Source organism: Ambystoma mexicanum, chromosome 7p (genome assembly GCF_040938575.1).
Source record: "Ambystoma mexicanum isolate Mex_15411 chromosome 7p, UKY_AmexF1_1, whole genome shotgun sequence".
NCBI lineage: Eukaryota > Metazoa > Chordata > Amphibia > Caudata > Ambystomatidae > Ambystoma > Ambystoma mexicanum.
In genome coordinates, this window is record NC_090939.1 from 20,407,639 (window position 1) to 20,425,139 (window position 17,501).

Consider the following 17,501-nt stretch of genomic DNA (forward strand, 5'->3'; position numbering starts at 1 on the left):
GATATCCACTTGGCATCTCTCTCTCTCTCTGAGAGTAGACTGCAGCTGGATATCCACTTGGCATCTCTCTCTCTCTCTCTCTCGGAGGAGGAGAGTAGACTGCAGCTGGATATCCACTTGACATATCTCTCTCTCTCTCTCTCTCTCTCTCTCTCTCTCTCTCTCGAGTAGACTGCAGGCTGGATATCCACATTGGCATCATCTCTCTCTCTCTCTCATCTCTCTCTCGGAGGAGGAGTAGACTGCAGCTGGATATCCACTTGGCATCTCTTTCTCTCTCTCTCTCTCGGAGGAGAGTAGACTGCAGCTGGATATCCACTTGGCATCTCTTTCTCACTCGGAGGAGAGTAGGACTGCAGCTGGATATCCACTTGACATATTCTCTCTCTCTCTCTCTCTCTCTCTCTTCTCTCTCGGAGAGTAGACTGCAGCTGGATATCCACTTGGCATATCTCTCTCTCTCTCTCTCTCTCTCTCTCTCTCTCTCTCTCTCTCTCTCTCTCTCTCTCTCTCTCTCTCTCTCTCTCTCTCTCTCTCTCTCTCTCTCTCTCTCTCTCTCTCTCTCTCTCTCTCTCTCGGAGAGTAGACTGCAGCTGGATATCCACTTGGCATCTCTCTCTCTCTCTCTCTCGGAGAGTAGACTGCAGCTGGATATCCACTTGGCATCTCTCTCTCTCTCTCGGAGGAGAGTAGACTGCAGCTGGATATCCACTTGGCATCTCTCTCTCGGAGGAGAGAGTAGACTGCAGCTGGATATCCACTTGGCATCTCCTCTCGGAGGAGAGTAGACTGCAGCCTGGATATCCCCTTGGCATCTCTTTCTCAACTCGGAGGAGAGTAGACTGCAGCTGGATATCCACTTGGCATCTCTCTCTCTCGGAGGAGAGTAAGACTGCAGCTGGATATTCACTTGGCATATCTCTCTCTCTCTCTCTCTCTCTCTCTCTCTCTCTCTCTCTCTCTCTCTCGGAGAGTAGACTGCAGCTGGATATCCACTTGGCATCTCTCTCTCTCTCTCTCTCTCTCTCTCTCTCTCTCTCTCTCTCTCTCTCTCTCTCTCTCTCTCTCTCTCTCTCTCTCTCTCTCTCTCTCTCTCTCTCTCTCTCTCTCTCTCTCTCTCTCTCTCTCTCTCTCTCTCTCTCTCTCTCTCTCTCTCTCTCTCTCTCTCTCTCTCTCTCTCTCTCTCTCTCTCTCTCTCTCTCTCTCTCTCTCTCTCTCTCTCTCTCTCTCTCTCTCTCTCTCTCTCTCTCTCTCTCTCTCTCTCTCTCTCTCTCTCTCTCTCTCTCTCTCTCTCTCTCTCTCTCTGAGAGTAGACTGCAGCTGGATATCCACTTGGCATCTCTTTCTCACTCGGAGGAGAGTAGACTGCAGCTGGATATTCCACTTGGCATCTCTTTCTCACTCGGAGGAGAGTAGACTGCAGCTGGATATCCACTTGGTATCTCTCTCACTCGGAGGAGAGTAGACTGCAGCTGGATATTCACTTGGTCTCTGTCTCTGTCTCTGTCTCTCTCTCTCTCTCGGAGGAGAGGAGACTGCAGCTGGATACGTCTATGGACCAATTTGACGTAGCTGAGGCCTCGCAAGCTATAAATAGCAATACAATGCTGGGGTCTGATGGGATTCTGGTGGGATCTATAGAAGCTTTTAAAACAATATATGTACCTCTTACTTGGCATTTTACCCAGAATATTGCTAGAGCTGCGGCCCAGCTCTGTGGGTCAGGCCTTAACGACTTTGATCCTAAAACCAGCTAAAGATCTGACGGGCGCTGCAAATATCATGCAATACCCTTAAAGCAGATGTGAAACGCCTCACTAGGGTCTACTTGTGATTCCCGTTTTATTTTAGCTAGATTTGGTTTTAGGGGGTGGGGCACTTAATAATTAATTTCTGCCATTCCTATTTCTTAAGTAGAACATTTGGTACTCCTTACATCTGAGATAGCTGCGGCTTTGAAGGACGTTGCCTAAGTGGAATAAATCAGAGTGGGTGCAACGGAAGCTCTGTCTGACTTCTCACCGTGTCATTGATGACCCTATGGTGGACCTGTCATGGAAGCCTTCACCTTCCCCCAAACCCCTCCCCCGTGTCTCCCACTGCTCGGAAGTCTCCAGCTAACAGCAAGGCATTCATTTCTGTGTTGGTCATGCCTTGACATTGATGCCTTTTCTCATCCATGGACACCAAGTATAATTTATGAAAGGTCGCTTTGGGAGTGATGATGAGGGAACTATTGAATGTTTTACACCTGCATTTTTACTCTCGCTCCTCTTGCAGCAATAGGGGTTGATGCTGAGCAATCATTTGATAGTGGCTTGTATGACGAATCCCAAGATGTCGTCGCGTCTCCCCAGGGTGAGCCCCTTCCCATGAGGCCAGTGTGGCGAGGCCGCTACCTGATGGTCGCCATAGGGGTGGTACTCTGTGGGAGGATCTCATGGGAAGCGACCTACCCTCTGGGGACAAATGAGAACATCTCGGGAGAACGCAGTGTAACATCCCTCACCCTACACACCTCCCTCCCCCAAACACCTTAACACTTTACCCAGTACATTTGTAAGTCTTACTCTAAGAAATACTGAGACGAAAAAGAGTTGGGACTACCCAAAGGAAGTGTACTGAGATGTGAGGAGGAGGTGCAGAGCCATAAAGAACACTCCATGTAACCTGGGTGAGAATTCTAGTCATCCATGGCAGTGTGAGATAAAAAGCAACAAGACTTACAATGTGTGTCAGCCATCCAAGGAGGAACCGAGGACCAGGAAGCTGCCCCGCGCGGGAAATTCAAGGGGCTGCAGAAAGGGATGCCGAAGGGATGCCGAAAGGAAGCAGACGGAATGCCCAGTGGATCTGATGCTGGAGGACGCTTGGCGAAGCAGTAACTCTACCTCGCAGGGGAGGTGGACCACGTCGTCGTCAGACCAGAGCCCGCCAGAGAAGTCCCGGAAGATACAGCAGTAAACTAGCTTGCCGCTGGGGGTACAACAGGGCCTGGGTTACCGCATAATCACTTGGGGGGGGGGGGGGTGTGTAACCCCTGAGCTAGAGAGAAGTAGGGAGAGCCATAAGGAGAAGTGGTTCCCCAATCAAGTGGCCACAGTGGGGAAGCCTGGGTCGATGACTCTACCAGTGTATGAACTGTGTTGCTAAAAAGCCTACAAGCACAAGGGACCGGTGGTATGGAGTCATTCCCTCTCTGGTATTACTATACTGTGATACCAAAGTAAGGGGCCAGGGGAAGGGAGTAATTCCCCACCTGGTGTTCAACTGTGAAACCAATCAGAAAGATAGAAGGGAGCCCTTCCCCTGTTAACCAAAGTTATAAAGACTTGAGTATTGTATTGTATTTATTGAACTTATATAGCCCTTTAATCCAAAGTGCTTTACACAAGAACAGGCAAAATTCAACAAGCATAAAATGGTAATTGAATCATAACACAAACAGTTTAAAGAAAAATGTATAACATTGTAGGGGTGAGGAGCGGGTAGGGAGCGGCAGGGTGAGCAAGGGAAGGAAGGAGTTAGTGGGGGTAGGAGCGGGAGAAGAGGGAATGTAAGAGTGAATGAAGAAGAGGAGAGGAAAGAGTGGAATTATATGAGAGCAGGGGGTCGGGAGGAAGTAGAAAGGGATGGGAAGAGCAGTGGTAGGAGGTGAGGAATGAAGGTGAGGGAGAAGGACGAGAAGAAACGAAGGGTGCTAGGGAGGTGAGTGAAAGAGTGTTAAGAGATGAGCAATGTGTCTGACAAGGAGAAGTGTTTGTACTTTGCCAGTGTTAAACCTCGGAAGGGAGCCATTCCCCCAGAAAATCCAAAATCTGGAAGTGAACTTTTATCCCCAGTCCAGAAGAAGGGAGTCATTCTTCTGGACCATGAAGATCTACTTTCTCTTGTTCACTTGCAAGTGCAAGGGACAGAAGTAGGGTTTTTGACACAGGACGGTGGACTATTGATTTACACTGACCTTTTGATAGAACCCTTAGTGTTTTAGATGAGGCAGTTAAAACCCCTTGTAGAGATGGGGAATGTTGTGTTTTCTCATTATTTTTCGGACTAAATAAGTTTATAGCAACCACCATGCCACCTCTGTCTCCTCCTTCTGCACCCTTATACTGGGAATATAAGAAGCTCTCCCTGCAAGATTTCTCCTTTTGGAGTTTACTTTCTAAATATCTGCAGAGCGTTTTCGACAGCCTCGGTGGTGATGTGGTAACCTTTTGAGAAGCTACCATTTTACGTAAGAGAACCAGCCACTGGTGTCCTGTCCCTATACTACTACATCCTGGCCTTTGGTGACACTTCCGATGGCGTTGCGGGTCGACCTGGTGATGAAGGCTATAGGAACACGCTCCATTGTATCGTAAGTGCTTGCCTATACAGACAGCCTCTGGTGCTCGTTCATTTGGAGTATTGTCCCAGTGCTGTTTAATTGTTGAAGTTCTGTTTAAGGTTAATCTCAGAAAAGACACATACTCTCCCAATTCTGATAGCAGGTTGGCAAGAGGCGTTGGGTGATTTGGAAGTGAGACCGAGGTAGGCATTGGGGTTCAGTGAGGCCGTGGGATATCCTCCTTTTTGTACAGAGTGAAACAGGATGTGCAGAAGTGGTCTTGGTTGAGCCTTACCCTGTGCACTAAGCAGGTAGCTTTTAAGATGAACCTCCTCTCAGTCTAGGGCATCTTCAGTATGCTGCTCCGCCCCAGGCCAAATTATGGCGATCTGATCCAGTAACTGTTCACTTAATCCTTGTGGAGCAGCAGCTAACCGCACAAGATCCTGTGGTACATCCTTCAAAAGTGTATTTTACTAGGACGGGTTTGGATTCCCAGGTTTTGGTTGCTTTCACCAAGTATTTACGCTGAAGGCCCACCCCTGCATGGTCCTGACTGTATTTCACACAAGTTGTGCACCCACTTACTATGTGTTCTGAGTTCCCATGACGCTGCTCTCCTTAACTTGCCTGCACAGTCTTGCACAGCACCATTACTTCCAGGTATCAGACATTTTAGTTAACCAGGGCATCTGCTCACCTTTATTTGTGTGTACGAGAACTGGTCAGTGCAGGCAGAGTGCCGCTGCCCAGAACTGGCGGTGAGAGGCCCCAGGGTCCACCCATCACTGGATTTCATGGTGTTGGGTCACCAAAAAATGTAATTGAGACTCCAAAAATCAATCCATGAAACAATAACTAGGTGCACAAAATGTGGGGAAAAACAGCTTCCTTATTGCAATGCAAAAATCTGCCAGGAGATTAACCAGTCTCAAGTGACCAAAAGGCGTATTCTCAAGCCACCCACTTTGGGTCACAATATTTATAGACAAAACCACAACATTTAAATATATTATAATTAATAAGTGAGTGCACACCCCTTCTTTCCTAATTGCTTCCATAATTTCATACATCTAAAGAGCGGCATATGTTACTCTAGGCTATTGGTTAAAACCCTGTTGATGATATCATAAAAACAACCCGCTGCTGACAAAGTACAAACCCTTGGAGATGACTTAATCCTTTCAAGTGACCTCCTGAATGTATCCCCACGCAGATGACCTGATCGTATTAATTACTTGGAAGGGTGAGATCAGCATCCTGAGACTATACTAGTGGTCACATTAATACCTGCTCTCATGACTTCAGACATTTTAGCAACCCAAACCGTTTCCCAGATTTTGTATCTCCTCACAGTGAAACATACTTCGAATGGATTGTGTCCTCCCACTGGTTCCTTCTTTGATAAATCCACTTCCAGCTTGCTGGCCTCAGAATTTTTTTTCTACAGTAGAGGGTGTTGCACGTCGACGTCCCTTGAGTCGGGGTGTCCCTCGAAGGACCACGTATCGGTGCTGACGTCACCATGGGTATAAATAGTCCCGCGCAGCGTCTGTTGCTCAGTTCCGTTTTGCGTGCTTCGTAAGCCTCGGAGACCCAACGCTCGGTTCTTCAGTAAAAATCTTCTAAAAATTTTGATTTCCTTGAAAAATCTTCAGTTACTACAATGGCATCTTCGTCCGCTTCGACGCCACGATCCGGCTTCAAAAAATGTCGGGATTGTGGAAAAAAGATGTAGTTAGCCGATCCTCACAGGATCTGCCTGTGCTGCCTGGGCTCAGAGCGCCAGTGTTCGGAATGTGAGGAGTGTATGTCCATGACGGCGAAAGCCTTGAGGGAGCATAGGGGGAAGCTGGAAAAAAGTAAGACCGTTAAATCCTCTACCCGAAATTGTCCTCGGCAGAGACATTGGTCTCCTCGTCATCGGAGAAACATGTTCAGCTCAAGATCTAAAAGTGGTTCTCTCCACTCATCTAGATCGAGATATACTAAGAAGAGGCGTCAGATCACCTTCCTCTTCTTCTAACTCTCCAGAAAGGGTCAACTGCCCCACTAGAAACAGCTCTCCATCTAAGTGGGAGGAATTGCGCAATAAAATATGCTAAGGGTCTTCGAGAACGCGGCCTTGTCCCCCTCTGAGATGCTTATAGGTGATACCCCGGGTGAAAGACCCAAAAAAGAAAAATGCTGTGAGTCGTCAACCTCGTCAAATAAAAACTTTAGAGAGCGTTATGAACCCTTGAGTAAGAACAAGGACCCATGGCATAAAACTGTCATCGAAGCCACGGTCGAAGGTGACTTCGACTCATAAGACTGTCATCGCCCTCGTCGACCCCGATGAGAGAGAGACCTTTGAAGCCTCATGTCCCGACTGCACCATCGGTACTAGGGGCGTCGAAGGATCCTTTAAAGATGTCGAAAGGGGCGGCGATCATATCGACAACGAGTAGAATTTAGATTCTCTCGACATCGAGACCATACTCTAGTAGATCGATGCCGTTTGTAAGTTTGTCGAGACCTTTGACATCTACATCAACAACTACAACCCTTTCTCAAGCGGTTTTGACCAATTTGGCTCCCTCATCTCTTGAAATGGGTTTTACCCCTTACCCACGCTCTGACTACTTCAGAAATTCGTCCTCTATGAGGAAGGAGAAGACACTGATAAGGAGAGGCCTTTTGGCTTACAAACTACAATGGTTCCTATTCCAGAGGAACTAATATCTAAGGAAGTTAGGTTAAGAGATCTTCAGGAATCTTTACAAGATGCCAGTGGCATAGATACCTCTCCAGAGGCTGACTTTGCCAGACCAGAACCTGGAGAGCATGCAGAAATGTCTTACAGATCACTTATGGCAAGAATTATGGAGCTTATGGGGTGGTCAACACCTACACCCTCTTTCCAACAAGATGACCTAACAGACATCTTAGATAAAGGGCCTCAAGAAGACCCTATAGTCCCTTTTCATGCAGCATTGCAGAGGAAAATGGCTCCAAATTGGGAAACACCGGAGGTTATCCCTGCAGTAAATAAAAAGCTCTCTGCGAAGTACAGAGTGTCGGCTCTCAGACCCTGTATACTTAAGCATCCAACCCCAGAGAGTTTAGTAGTGCAGGCTACAACATCGTCTAGTAGTAAATCGGCATACCCCACTATACCATAAGATAGAGACGACAAAAAATGCGGTGCCATGTCTAAAAAATGTTTTCGGCATGCAGCATGGCACTGAAGTCTGTTAACGCCACTTGCACACTAGTGAGATTCAGCCACACCCTTGGCGAGTGCGCTTCATCAGCAGTTGACCGTCTCCCAGAAGGGGAGGAACGAGACTCATTCTTGAATATCAAGGATGGGAAGGATGCGATGTGCAAGCCCCTCCAAACAGGTCTCAAGACTGCTGACAGCATCAGCAGAGCCAAGGCGGCGAGTACCATAATCCACAAGATTTGCGTGATTGTGTAAATCTGGTTTTGCTCCTGATGTACAAGCCAGACTTCTGAATATGCCCTTTGACGGCACCTCACTATTTGGCAAGAAAGCTGACAGTTTGGAGAAATTGCAAACCTCCAAAGCGGCAGCCAAATCCCTTTTGGGGCTGCAATTCGTCAAAATCTAAATCGCCCCACAGGTTCATCCTGGAGGGGGAAACCCTTTAATTTTTACTCAGCATTCAGAAATAAAGGCAGAGGGCAGCAACGTCAATGGGGCCACAGACGATTCACCCGTGGTGGACGGGTAAAAGGTACCAAGTCCGCATCAGCAAGTGCTGCTTTGCCCTCAGCATCTGCTTCCGCTGCTCCTAAACCCCTCCGAGGTTTCTCCACACAAAACACCAGTAGGAGGCAGGTTAACTCAACATCTGACAGAATGGCAGGCTATTACGGCAAATGCTTGGGCATTGGAGACAATTACCCAAGGTTACTGCCTGCCTTTCCTACATACTCCTCAGTCATCCACCGGGGAACAACTCTTTGAAGTTTCCAGACCCGCTCCTTCTGCATGAGATCTCAGACCTGCTAGAGAAAGGTGCCATAGAACCGGTACCTGTAGCGGAGAGGAACAAGGGTTGCTACTCCCCCTACTACCTAACACCAAAGAAGGACGGAGGATTGAGACCCATCTTGGACTTGCGAGAATTGAACAAATTCCTCAGGAAGGACAAGTTCAAGATAGTAACCCTTTCTCAAATCCTTCAGGCCCTCCAGTTTCAGGATTAGTTGGTATCACTGGACCTTCAAGATGCTTACTTTAATGTGCCAATCCATTACAAGCACAAGCAGTACCTGAGGTTCGTCATTGGCAGTTCACACTATCAATTTTGGGTTCTGCCATTTGGGCTAACCTCTGCCCGAGGGTCTTCACCAAGTTAATGGCGGTCGTGGCAGCAAGTATAAAGAGAAGGGATTCATGTCTACCCTTACCTGGATGACTGGTTGATCAGATTAGTGTCCCTGAAAAAAGATCAGATTCATCTAGATTGTTTGCCACTTCCTCCACAAGCTGGGCTTCTCCCTCAACTTGAAGTCGCAGATGATACCATCACAGAAACTCCAGTTCATTGGAGCCGTCCTGGACACATCCCTGGGGAAAAGCCTCGCCACCAGAGGTGAGGGCTCAAGATATTCTTCAGATGGTGACCAGATTTCAAAATGCCCAGCCTCTACCAGCCTTTGACTTTTTGAGGTTGCCAGGCCTCATGCCATCCTGCATTTTTCTAGTGTCAGAGGCTCGCCTGAGAATGAGATCCCTCCAGTGGGCGTTAAGGACCCAGTGGTCGCAATTCTGAGGAAGAATGTCATATCCTACAAATCCCGAACAGTAGCACAAGACCTTCAGTGGTGGGCCTGTCGGGAGAATATCTTGAAAGGAGAACCATTTTGGCAACAATGGCCGTAGATAACAGTAGTCGCGGATGCCTCACTCACGGGGTGGGGAGCCCATGCCAACGACTTAACCATCAGCGGTCGATGGTCTCCATCTGAGTCCAGACTACACATCAACCTATTGGAGCTGAGAGGGATCAGGCTAGCACTGAAAGCTTAAATGTTCTGATAATGATGGAGGACAACACAGTGGCCATGCACTACCTCAACAAAAGAGGTGGTGTAGGATCACTGCCACTGTGCAGAGGCAATGCAGCTCTGGTTCTGGGCAATACAAGAAGGAATCTGTCGGCAGTTCACCTAGCCGGAGAGAAGAACACGGCGGTGGACTCTGAGCAGGCAGACAAGTCTCCCACGAGTGGTAACTAGCTCAGGAAGTCCTTCAAGAGATCTTCACCTTTTGGGGAACCCCTCAGGTGGATTGCCACCAGTGTCAACCGGAAGTGCAATCAGTATTGCTCAAGGGAATTTCCCCCGAGAGGAACTCTAGGGGACGCTTTCATGGTGGACTGGGAGTTTCCACTTCTGTACGCGTTTCCTCCAGTCCCCGTCATTCCTCAAGTGATCTGAAGGTTGAGGAGATTCCGGAAACCCATGATTACTTGTCCAGGATTGGGCCAGGAGAAAGTGGTAGCCGGATCTTCTAGACATGTCCATCTGTCCTCCGATTCGTCTTCCACAAAGAGAGGATCTTCTCTTGCAAGAGGGTCAGGTTCTCCATCCGTATATCGAGAGACTCAACCTTCACGCCTGGTTTCTGAAAGGTTGAGATACAAAGATTGGGAACTACCGGATGATGTCATGGAGTTGTTGCTTTCAGCCAGAAGACCAGCAACTAAATCTTTATACCGCTGCCGTTGGAACAAATTCTGCAGCTGGTGTAGAGATAAGGATATTGACCCTTTTTCATGTAGTACACCGATGGGGTTATCTTTCCTACTATATTTGGCAAATTCTGGCCTTCAAGTTGGCACAATCAAGGGTTACCTCACCGCGCTATCAATCTTTAAACGCACGGCTAAGGAACCTTCATATTTCAAGTTGCCCCTAATCATTCAATTTCTGAAAGGGTTGACTAATGTTTTTCCCCCAACTCCTTTTCAAGTTCCTCTGTGGGATTTAAATCTAGTCTTAAGATTGTTAATGGGTACTCCATTTGAACCTCTTCATTCCTGTCCATTAAGGTTTCTCACTCTGAAAACAGTCTTCATCGTGGCTTTAACTTCTGCCAGAAGAGTGGGTGAATTTCAAGCTTTATCTTGCAAACCTCCACATAGTCTTTCACAAAGATAAAGTAGTTCTTCAAGTGAAGCCAAAATTCCTCCCAAAGGTTATCTCAGAATTCCATATTGCACAAAAATAACCCTGCCTTTATTTTACCCTCCTCACCCAGGGAAAGAGGAAGAGAGATTGCACAGGCTGGATCCAAGGCGTGCCTTGAGTTTTTACATTAATAGACTTGCTTGGATTAGACAAGCAGATCAGTTGTTTGTGGGGTATGCTGGACATAAACTAGGCTTACCTATCATGAGATAGACCATCTCAAGATGGATAATACTGACCCATCATAGAGTGCTTTAAATTGGCAGGAAAAGATCCTCAACACCTCAGGGCTCATTCAACCAGGGGTATCACAGCCTTGTCAGCTCTCCAAAGAGGAGTTCCAATTAAAGACATATGTGCGGCCGCCAGGTGGTCGTCTGCACATACTTTCACCAAATTCTAAAGTCTAGATTCCTCCACTAGCCAGGAGACTAAATTTGGGAAAGCTGTGTTGCACTCTGAATCTTTAAGAAATCATTACGTTTTACTCCCACCTCCTATTACACATTACTGCTTTGGGAGTCTATCGAAGATGAATACGTGGGAGAACACAATCCATTAGAAGAACAAGTTACTTACCAACTGTAACGTTCTTTCGACTGGATGTTCCTCCTACGTATTCCTCATCGCCCCTCCCATCCTTCCCCGCAGTAAAACCTCCCTTATAGTTGCAGCCTATGCTCCTTCAAGGGTACTAACCATCTCATTCTGGGCAAACACAGCACCTCAAAACGGAACTGAGCAACGGATGCTGTGCAAGACTACTTATACCTATGGTGACGTCAGTGTCGATACAGAGGCCTTCGAGGAACACAGACTCGAGGTACGTCGACGTGCAGCGCCCTCTACTGTGGAAAAGCTTCTCTGAAGTCAGCAAGCTGGAAGTGGATTCATCCCTTCCCTTCCTCTCCTTCCCCCAGAAGCTCACTGTCTCCCGAGCCCTGGTTCTCTCAAGGCTGGATTACTGTAACAGCCTCTATCTTAATCTGCCTGCCTCCACTCTCCGCCCTCTGCAACTTATCCAGAACAGAACTGCGAGACTTGTCCTTGGCCTCAAGCCCAGGGACCGTATCTCTCCAGGACTGAAATCTCTTCACTGGCTCCCAGTGGCTGCGAGGATTAAGTTCAAAACCCTCTGCATTGTCCACAAGGCCTTCTGGGGCCTGGGGCCTAAATACCTTCAACTCTCTCTTCCTAAATATCTTCCTTCACGAGCCCTTCGCTCATCCGTCTCCAACTCCCTCATGGTCAGCCGCTTCTCGAAGCAACGAGCTGGGGGTAGATCTCTCTCCGCAGCAGGGGCCTCCCTCTGGAACAGCCTTCCTGCCTCCCTGAAACTTGAGGAGAACCATCTCCAGTTCCGGAAGCACCTCAAAACCTTCCTCTTCGCTTCTGCCTTCTCTCTCCCTCTCCCCTGCTAAACATGCTTAACTCCCCACTGAAATTCTGCACTATACCTGCATCTTGGCCACTCTCGGCGACCTCGGTCCAGGGCCCAGCCACTCTCCACTTGCACTGCCTCCCTGGCTCCCCCTGCACTGTGGGACTGTCACTGTATCCCTACAGCCCCCTTCCTAGCACTTGCTCTGCACTTACCTCGCACTTGCCCCAGCTGGCCCTTTTATTTATTATTTATTATTTTATTACGCTACTTACCGTGTACTGCACTTTCCCCCCCACCTCCTCCCCCTGCACTTTCTCCTTTTCCCCTTACCTCTGCACTTGCCCGATCTGAATGACACCTGGCCTAGTAGGATCGTTTGTCTGTCTTCCCCTTGTTTCCCTCCCTCCCTGCCTCGTCGCGCCTTGAAACACTTGTGTATAGGCGCGTTACAAATACCATATCATATCATATCAAAGATGAGGAATACATGGGAGGAACATCCAGTCGAAAGAACGTTACAGTTGGTAAGTAACTTGTTCTTCTTGACTACTTTTAATTAATTTCTTTAATGTGGTTTAGTTTACATAAAAAGCTTTACACATAACATACAAAAATATAATAAAATATAGTGATAGATCTATGTTAATATAACAATAAAACACAATAATACCAAAACAAATGCATAACATAAGTACTTTCCTGGAGCGCAATTTAAGTAGCATATTTCATAATTTCCATCAAACATCTTTAAAGAACAAACCTTCACACCTTCACTCAAAATCCTTTGCTAGTTTTTGCAATATTAATCACTCATTTTCATTTTGAATGATAACGTTGCAAGTTTGATTGTAGTTCAAAATGGAAATCATGGGATGTTTTCAGAGGTCTCCCACTGGGATACACTTATATTGGCTATACCCGAACCCCTATAATGATATTCTTGACTACACTACATTGAAATGTGTTCTTTGTACCTCTGTGATCCTGCTCAGGATGGAAGGTCTTAGAAAAAAGTGTCTTGACTCCTTTTGACTCAATTGCTTATTTTCTACAGTACCAGGACATTCTACTGTGTACACAACAATCCAAAAGTCTGCTAGATGGCAATTGTACCACAACCTGATTTAGTATTTTGGCAGTATCTTCTCTTGAGTCCTTGTTAAGACTAAAACATACCTTTTTGTAACTGTTGCCTTATCTGTTGCCTTATCCTCCCTAATGATGACCTTAGTAGGCTTCGGGAGGAACGAAGCCACGTTCTACTCTTGCAACAGTAAAGAAGATGACTAATTCTTGCACTGCTCAGTCTTCAACTATGAACTCGGCAGCTTGGAAAATGTTCTGAAATGCAGCAGATACTGGGGTCAACTCAACTCAAAACTGGAAGTGTCATTCAGACTGCATGGCAGAAATATCCAGAGGCCTACTTTTTAGAACACTACCGGCTATTTGTTTTATGAATCACGCTACTGATTTCTCTCTTCCTCGACTTTACTTATTGCCCTGACTCCAGCCTTCCACCTCCCCACTCAAATCGCTGAATTTGGGGTAAGCCTCTTGCCATCTGGACTATTGTGGATGCGCGCCATGGTGCTTATGTAATTTAAGCTGCCTTTTTAAAATCCTGGGCTAATATCCCTGTGAGCACTGCCTCAGTGCGTGAAGCACCTTCCAGGAAGTTCTTTATTTCCTTCACCCATTGGGCTCTGGATCGACTCCCTTGTGCTACTGGCCCTGTTCTTCAAGGCCTTCCATCATGTCCGACCCGCATTGAGCCTGAAGCTCTGCCTTCCTTTGGTCGCCCCCCCCTTCTGATGGGTTGGCTTGGCCTTCTTCTAGCCAATGCCAGCAACGGGGAGGCTGGAGCCGGCCCATAGCACCAAGGCCCGGAACGAAGGCCACTCTCTGCTCCCTGTCCGCTACCGTACCGCTGCCTGCCTCTTGTATTTTGCTGTCCCCCCTGCTTTATGCATTTGATGTCTGTATGTTTGAATCCTTCATCTTGCTGTCCACCACCTCCCGCCAAGGCAGCCCTTTCCTGCTATTCTCCACCGCCCCACACCCCGCATCAACAATCCCTCCCATGCCCATTGTTGGAGTTTGTATTGACACATTATGGTGACACCACCACTGCCTTGTTGCTAATGCTTTGATTTGACATTTTGGACTTGTGTGACTCATGTTGGTTCACCCATCTCGAATCTCGTTGTTCTCATGCTAGACTTCCTTAAGCATCTCGTAATCATGGGGACCTTGTATCATGTTTCCATCTACGACTTGATGCCTGACTTGCCCTTGCTGATTTCCTGCAGCCTTATGTGTTCAGTATTGACCTCTGCAACTTGATGTGCTCTCTCCACTTGCTTATCTGCTCTATAACATTGTATTTCACCAGCTTTGCTTCTTCTTTCACCACTCTCACTGCTTCTCAGTCTTCTCTTCCTCTTCCTCTTCCTCTCCCTCTCTTTTCCCTCTGTTCTACCCCCCACTCCCCTAACTATATCCTATGCACTTACTCTATTAGAAATGTCATCAGACCTAGTATGATAGTCTCTTGTGGTGTTCCTTTCCCCCCCTGACCTTTATCAATCTCCTGCACTACCAGAAATGTCGTCCGGCCTAGTACGATAGTTAATTTCACATTCTTAATGTCTCAAGGCCTTGTAAGAATGTCATTGCATTTTCCCTTGCTCCCTCCCTTGCCTTGAAGTACTTTGAAACACGCGTGTATAGGTGCTATACAAATAAATTATCAATACAGAGCACCTTGTCAATCCAAAGATTCTCTATAGTGCGATTAACCTACACCTACATTCAATAGAAATGGCAATACTCTTACTACAATAACTGCATCTCTGAGTAATAGAAGCCTAAACTGTAGGATCAGGAACTAATATATTTGACCGCCAACACTTTCTGCCCCATACCCTGCAGTCTAGTGCTCAGTAGAATGTCTGGCATACACTAAATAATTAAGTGGTAAGGAAACTGACACCAGAATGACAATAAACGAGCTAGTAGTATTCCCTTAACCTCCATTTTCCTTTTTGAGTGATAACCTTGCTGCTTGACCCTGCCTTTGCCTCCTGAAATCTGTCGACCAGGCCTGATTTGAATAATCAATAACAGGTGCCAGTTTACTTTTATGTGAATTGAAAAGCCAATGAATGTGTTATGCTTGGTGATAAGGGCCCCCACTTCTGTCACCTCCCTACCAAATGTTGGCTAACCTGGAAAGAACTTAATCGTAAATCACTTTTTCTTCCTCTATTTGTTTGGCATTGCAGGACACAGAAGTGTACAAAGCCTCTACGAAGGACGACATCTCCAAGTGGCAGAATGTTCTGAAGACTCACAGCTCAGTCGATTGGTTGATTGTCCTGGTGGAGAACGAAGCTAAGAAGAAAAATAAGACCAACATCCTCCCTCGGACATCTATTGTGGACAAAATCCGCAATGACTTCTGCAACAAGCAAAGTGACCGGTAAGGTGCCCTTTCAGGAGGACTTCTCTCCAGATCTAGTTGAATGAGTTGTTATGGTAATCTTTGGTGGGTGGGAGATCCTGTCAGATGGTCTTTGCACAGCTCTTTTGATTAGTTGAGTGCCATGATCTGTGTGGCAATGCACCTTTTAAAAAATTCATAGCACCAAATATGCCCTTCAATAATTTTCATGGCACTTGGCAAGATGGTTGCAAAGTCAGAATTTAGTAGGAGTTTTTCGGAATTAGGAGTAGGGTGAAGGTTGGCTGCCAAACTGTTTTGGGCGAAAGTAAAATGTTTAGCAGGGGCTCAGGCTCCAAGACGAGAGGACCAGAAGGCACGACAGATAAGGTTTAAGATGGAGGACTGAGGTTTGGAGAAGGCTGGTAATTACAACAAATGGTTGCTAACCATGCATAGGAGCTTAACTGCAAGCGCTTGAATGGGAATTGAGAAATGTGAAGGTTCTCACCCGCTAGTCCCTGGAGATCTGTCATCCAGGTGGGCAGGACATGGCCATCGCTATTTGATCCATTTCCGTGGTGGTGGACCAGTGGGGGAGGATCACGTAGATGGGGGGATAGGTGGTGGGGGGGGTCTTCGGGGAGTGGAAGTGGGACACCGATAGGGGGATGTGGCACTCCCTTCCTTATACCTTTTCCCCATCCTACCCTGTAGGATATTTAGAAGCTCTAATCCCCCAACCCCCTTGTCCAACATCAACACTTTCTCACACCGTGAAAGACAACAGACTAACACCAGAGCCCTTTACCTGACTTGTCCCAACACAAGGGTCTGGCAGAGTCGGGCAATTGACAATAACTACACACACCCAACAGCCATTTCCATTCCCACTGGGATAAAGGGCAGAGCACGAGAGCACACTTTGAGCAAGGCCAACCGCATGAGGAAGCGGATATTCCAGGACGGCAGTTCAAACCGAGGAGAAAGGCGGGGAGACCTGAGAGGACGACAAACTCCCCTTGCCCTTTTCGACCCAGACCCGCGAGGCCTACGTGAAAGGAATCGTAACACTGGGAACTACAGCTGGCGTGTGGTGTAACAGATATAAACGGTGCACGGAACACTCCCGCACTGATAACCAAGGCCGGTAGATGCGCTTGCTACCGTGGTACTGTCCTTGACTCCAAAGACAAACGCCAAAGAGTTCAGCACAGACGGTGAGTCGGAGGCAGAGCCAATAGTAAACTGAACATTGTTTAGCGAAGGTTGCGAAAAGGCAACATATGAATTAAAAGAACTTATGAACAAAGAACTTGTGTGTTACTGAATGTTTACGAAAGTCCAAGGAAAGACCAACTGGCGAGTGGTTCGAGGCCACGTGGGCGCTCATTCAAAAGATTCTGCTGGTCCCCTTTTGCAGAAACTACAGCTACCAGGAGGCCCTAGGAGAGCCTGACAGTGTGTCAAAGTGGTGATACAAGGGTTGGTTAAAACCCCTTGTACAATCGAAAGTCTTTGGCACGTTCTTAAAAGGAAATCTAAGGTAAGTAAATCCTGCATTGTGAGAAAGCAAAGTGAACTGTATATCTGGCCGTAGTGAACCTGAAGGAAGGAGGCTAACATTGAAGAAGGATCGGAGCCTGGTTGAGGGGGGATCCAGGGTGTGAAGAGTCATCACCCAACATAAAGGAGTACAGAAATTAACTTTTTGTTTTTGATGCATGAGGCCCTTGGAGGCAAGAGACTTTGTATGAAAGAGACTTGGCCACAGAAGTTCCTGATATCTCTGAAAACAACTGTAACCTCGTGCTAGAGCAGCACAGGGATGTCATGTGCTCAGGAGTCACGCCTGGTCCCGTGCTAAAAACACACGGAAGGGAGAACCCAGCCAAACCATCCTGGCTTATCATTTTGTGAACACTTCTTTTTTTTTTGATGAACATTATCCCATACTATTCTGTAATTTAGCGGTAAGGATAGCAGTAGTTTTTTTTTTTAAGTATAGGCCCTTTTTATTTGACAAATGCCCGTAGGACTGCCTTATTATTTGATGGTCGTAGCTTGCTCCCATCTTAGATTTAGGTTTAGATTAGGCGTTTTTCTCACCCATTTATACAGTTTAATCAATACCC

At 47.0% G+C, this 17,501-nt stretch overlaps 1 protein-coding gene across 1 annotated transcript in view; it reads left to right on the forward strand.

Moving 5' to 3' along the window:
- Window positions 1–17,501, forward strand: part of TRAPPC10 (trafficking protein particle complex subunit 10) — a 1,566,314-nt gene that overhangs the window by 292,259 nt on the left and 1,256,554 nt on the right. Inside the window, exon 4 of the mRNA XM_069635677.1 lies at window positions 15,209–15,405. Coding sequence (XP_069491778.1) covers window positions 15,209–15,405 — 197 coding nt within the window. The remainder of the gene's footprint in view (window positions 1–15,208; window positions 15,406–17,501) is intronic.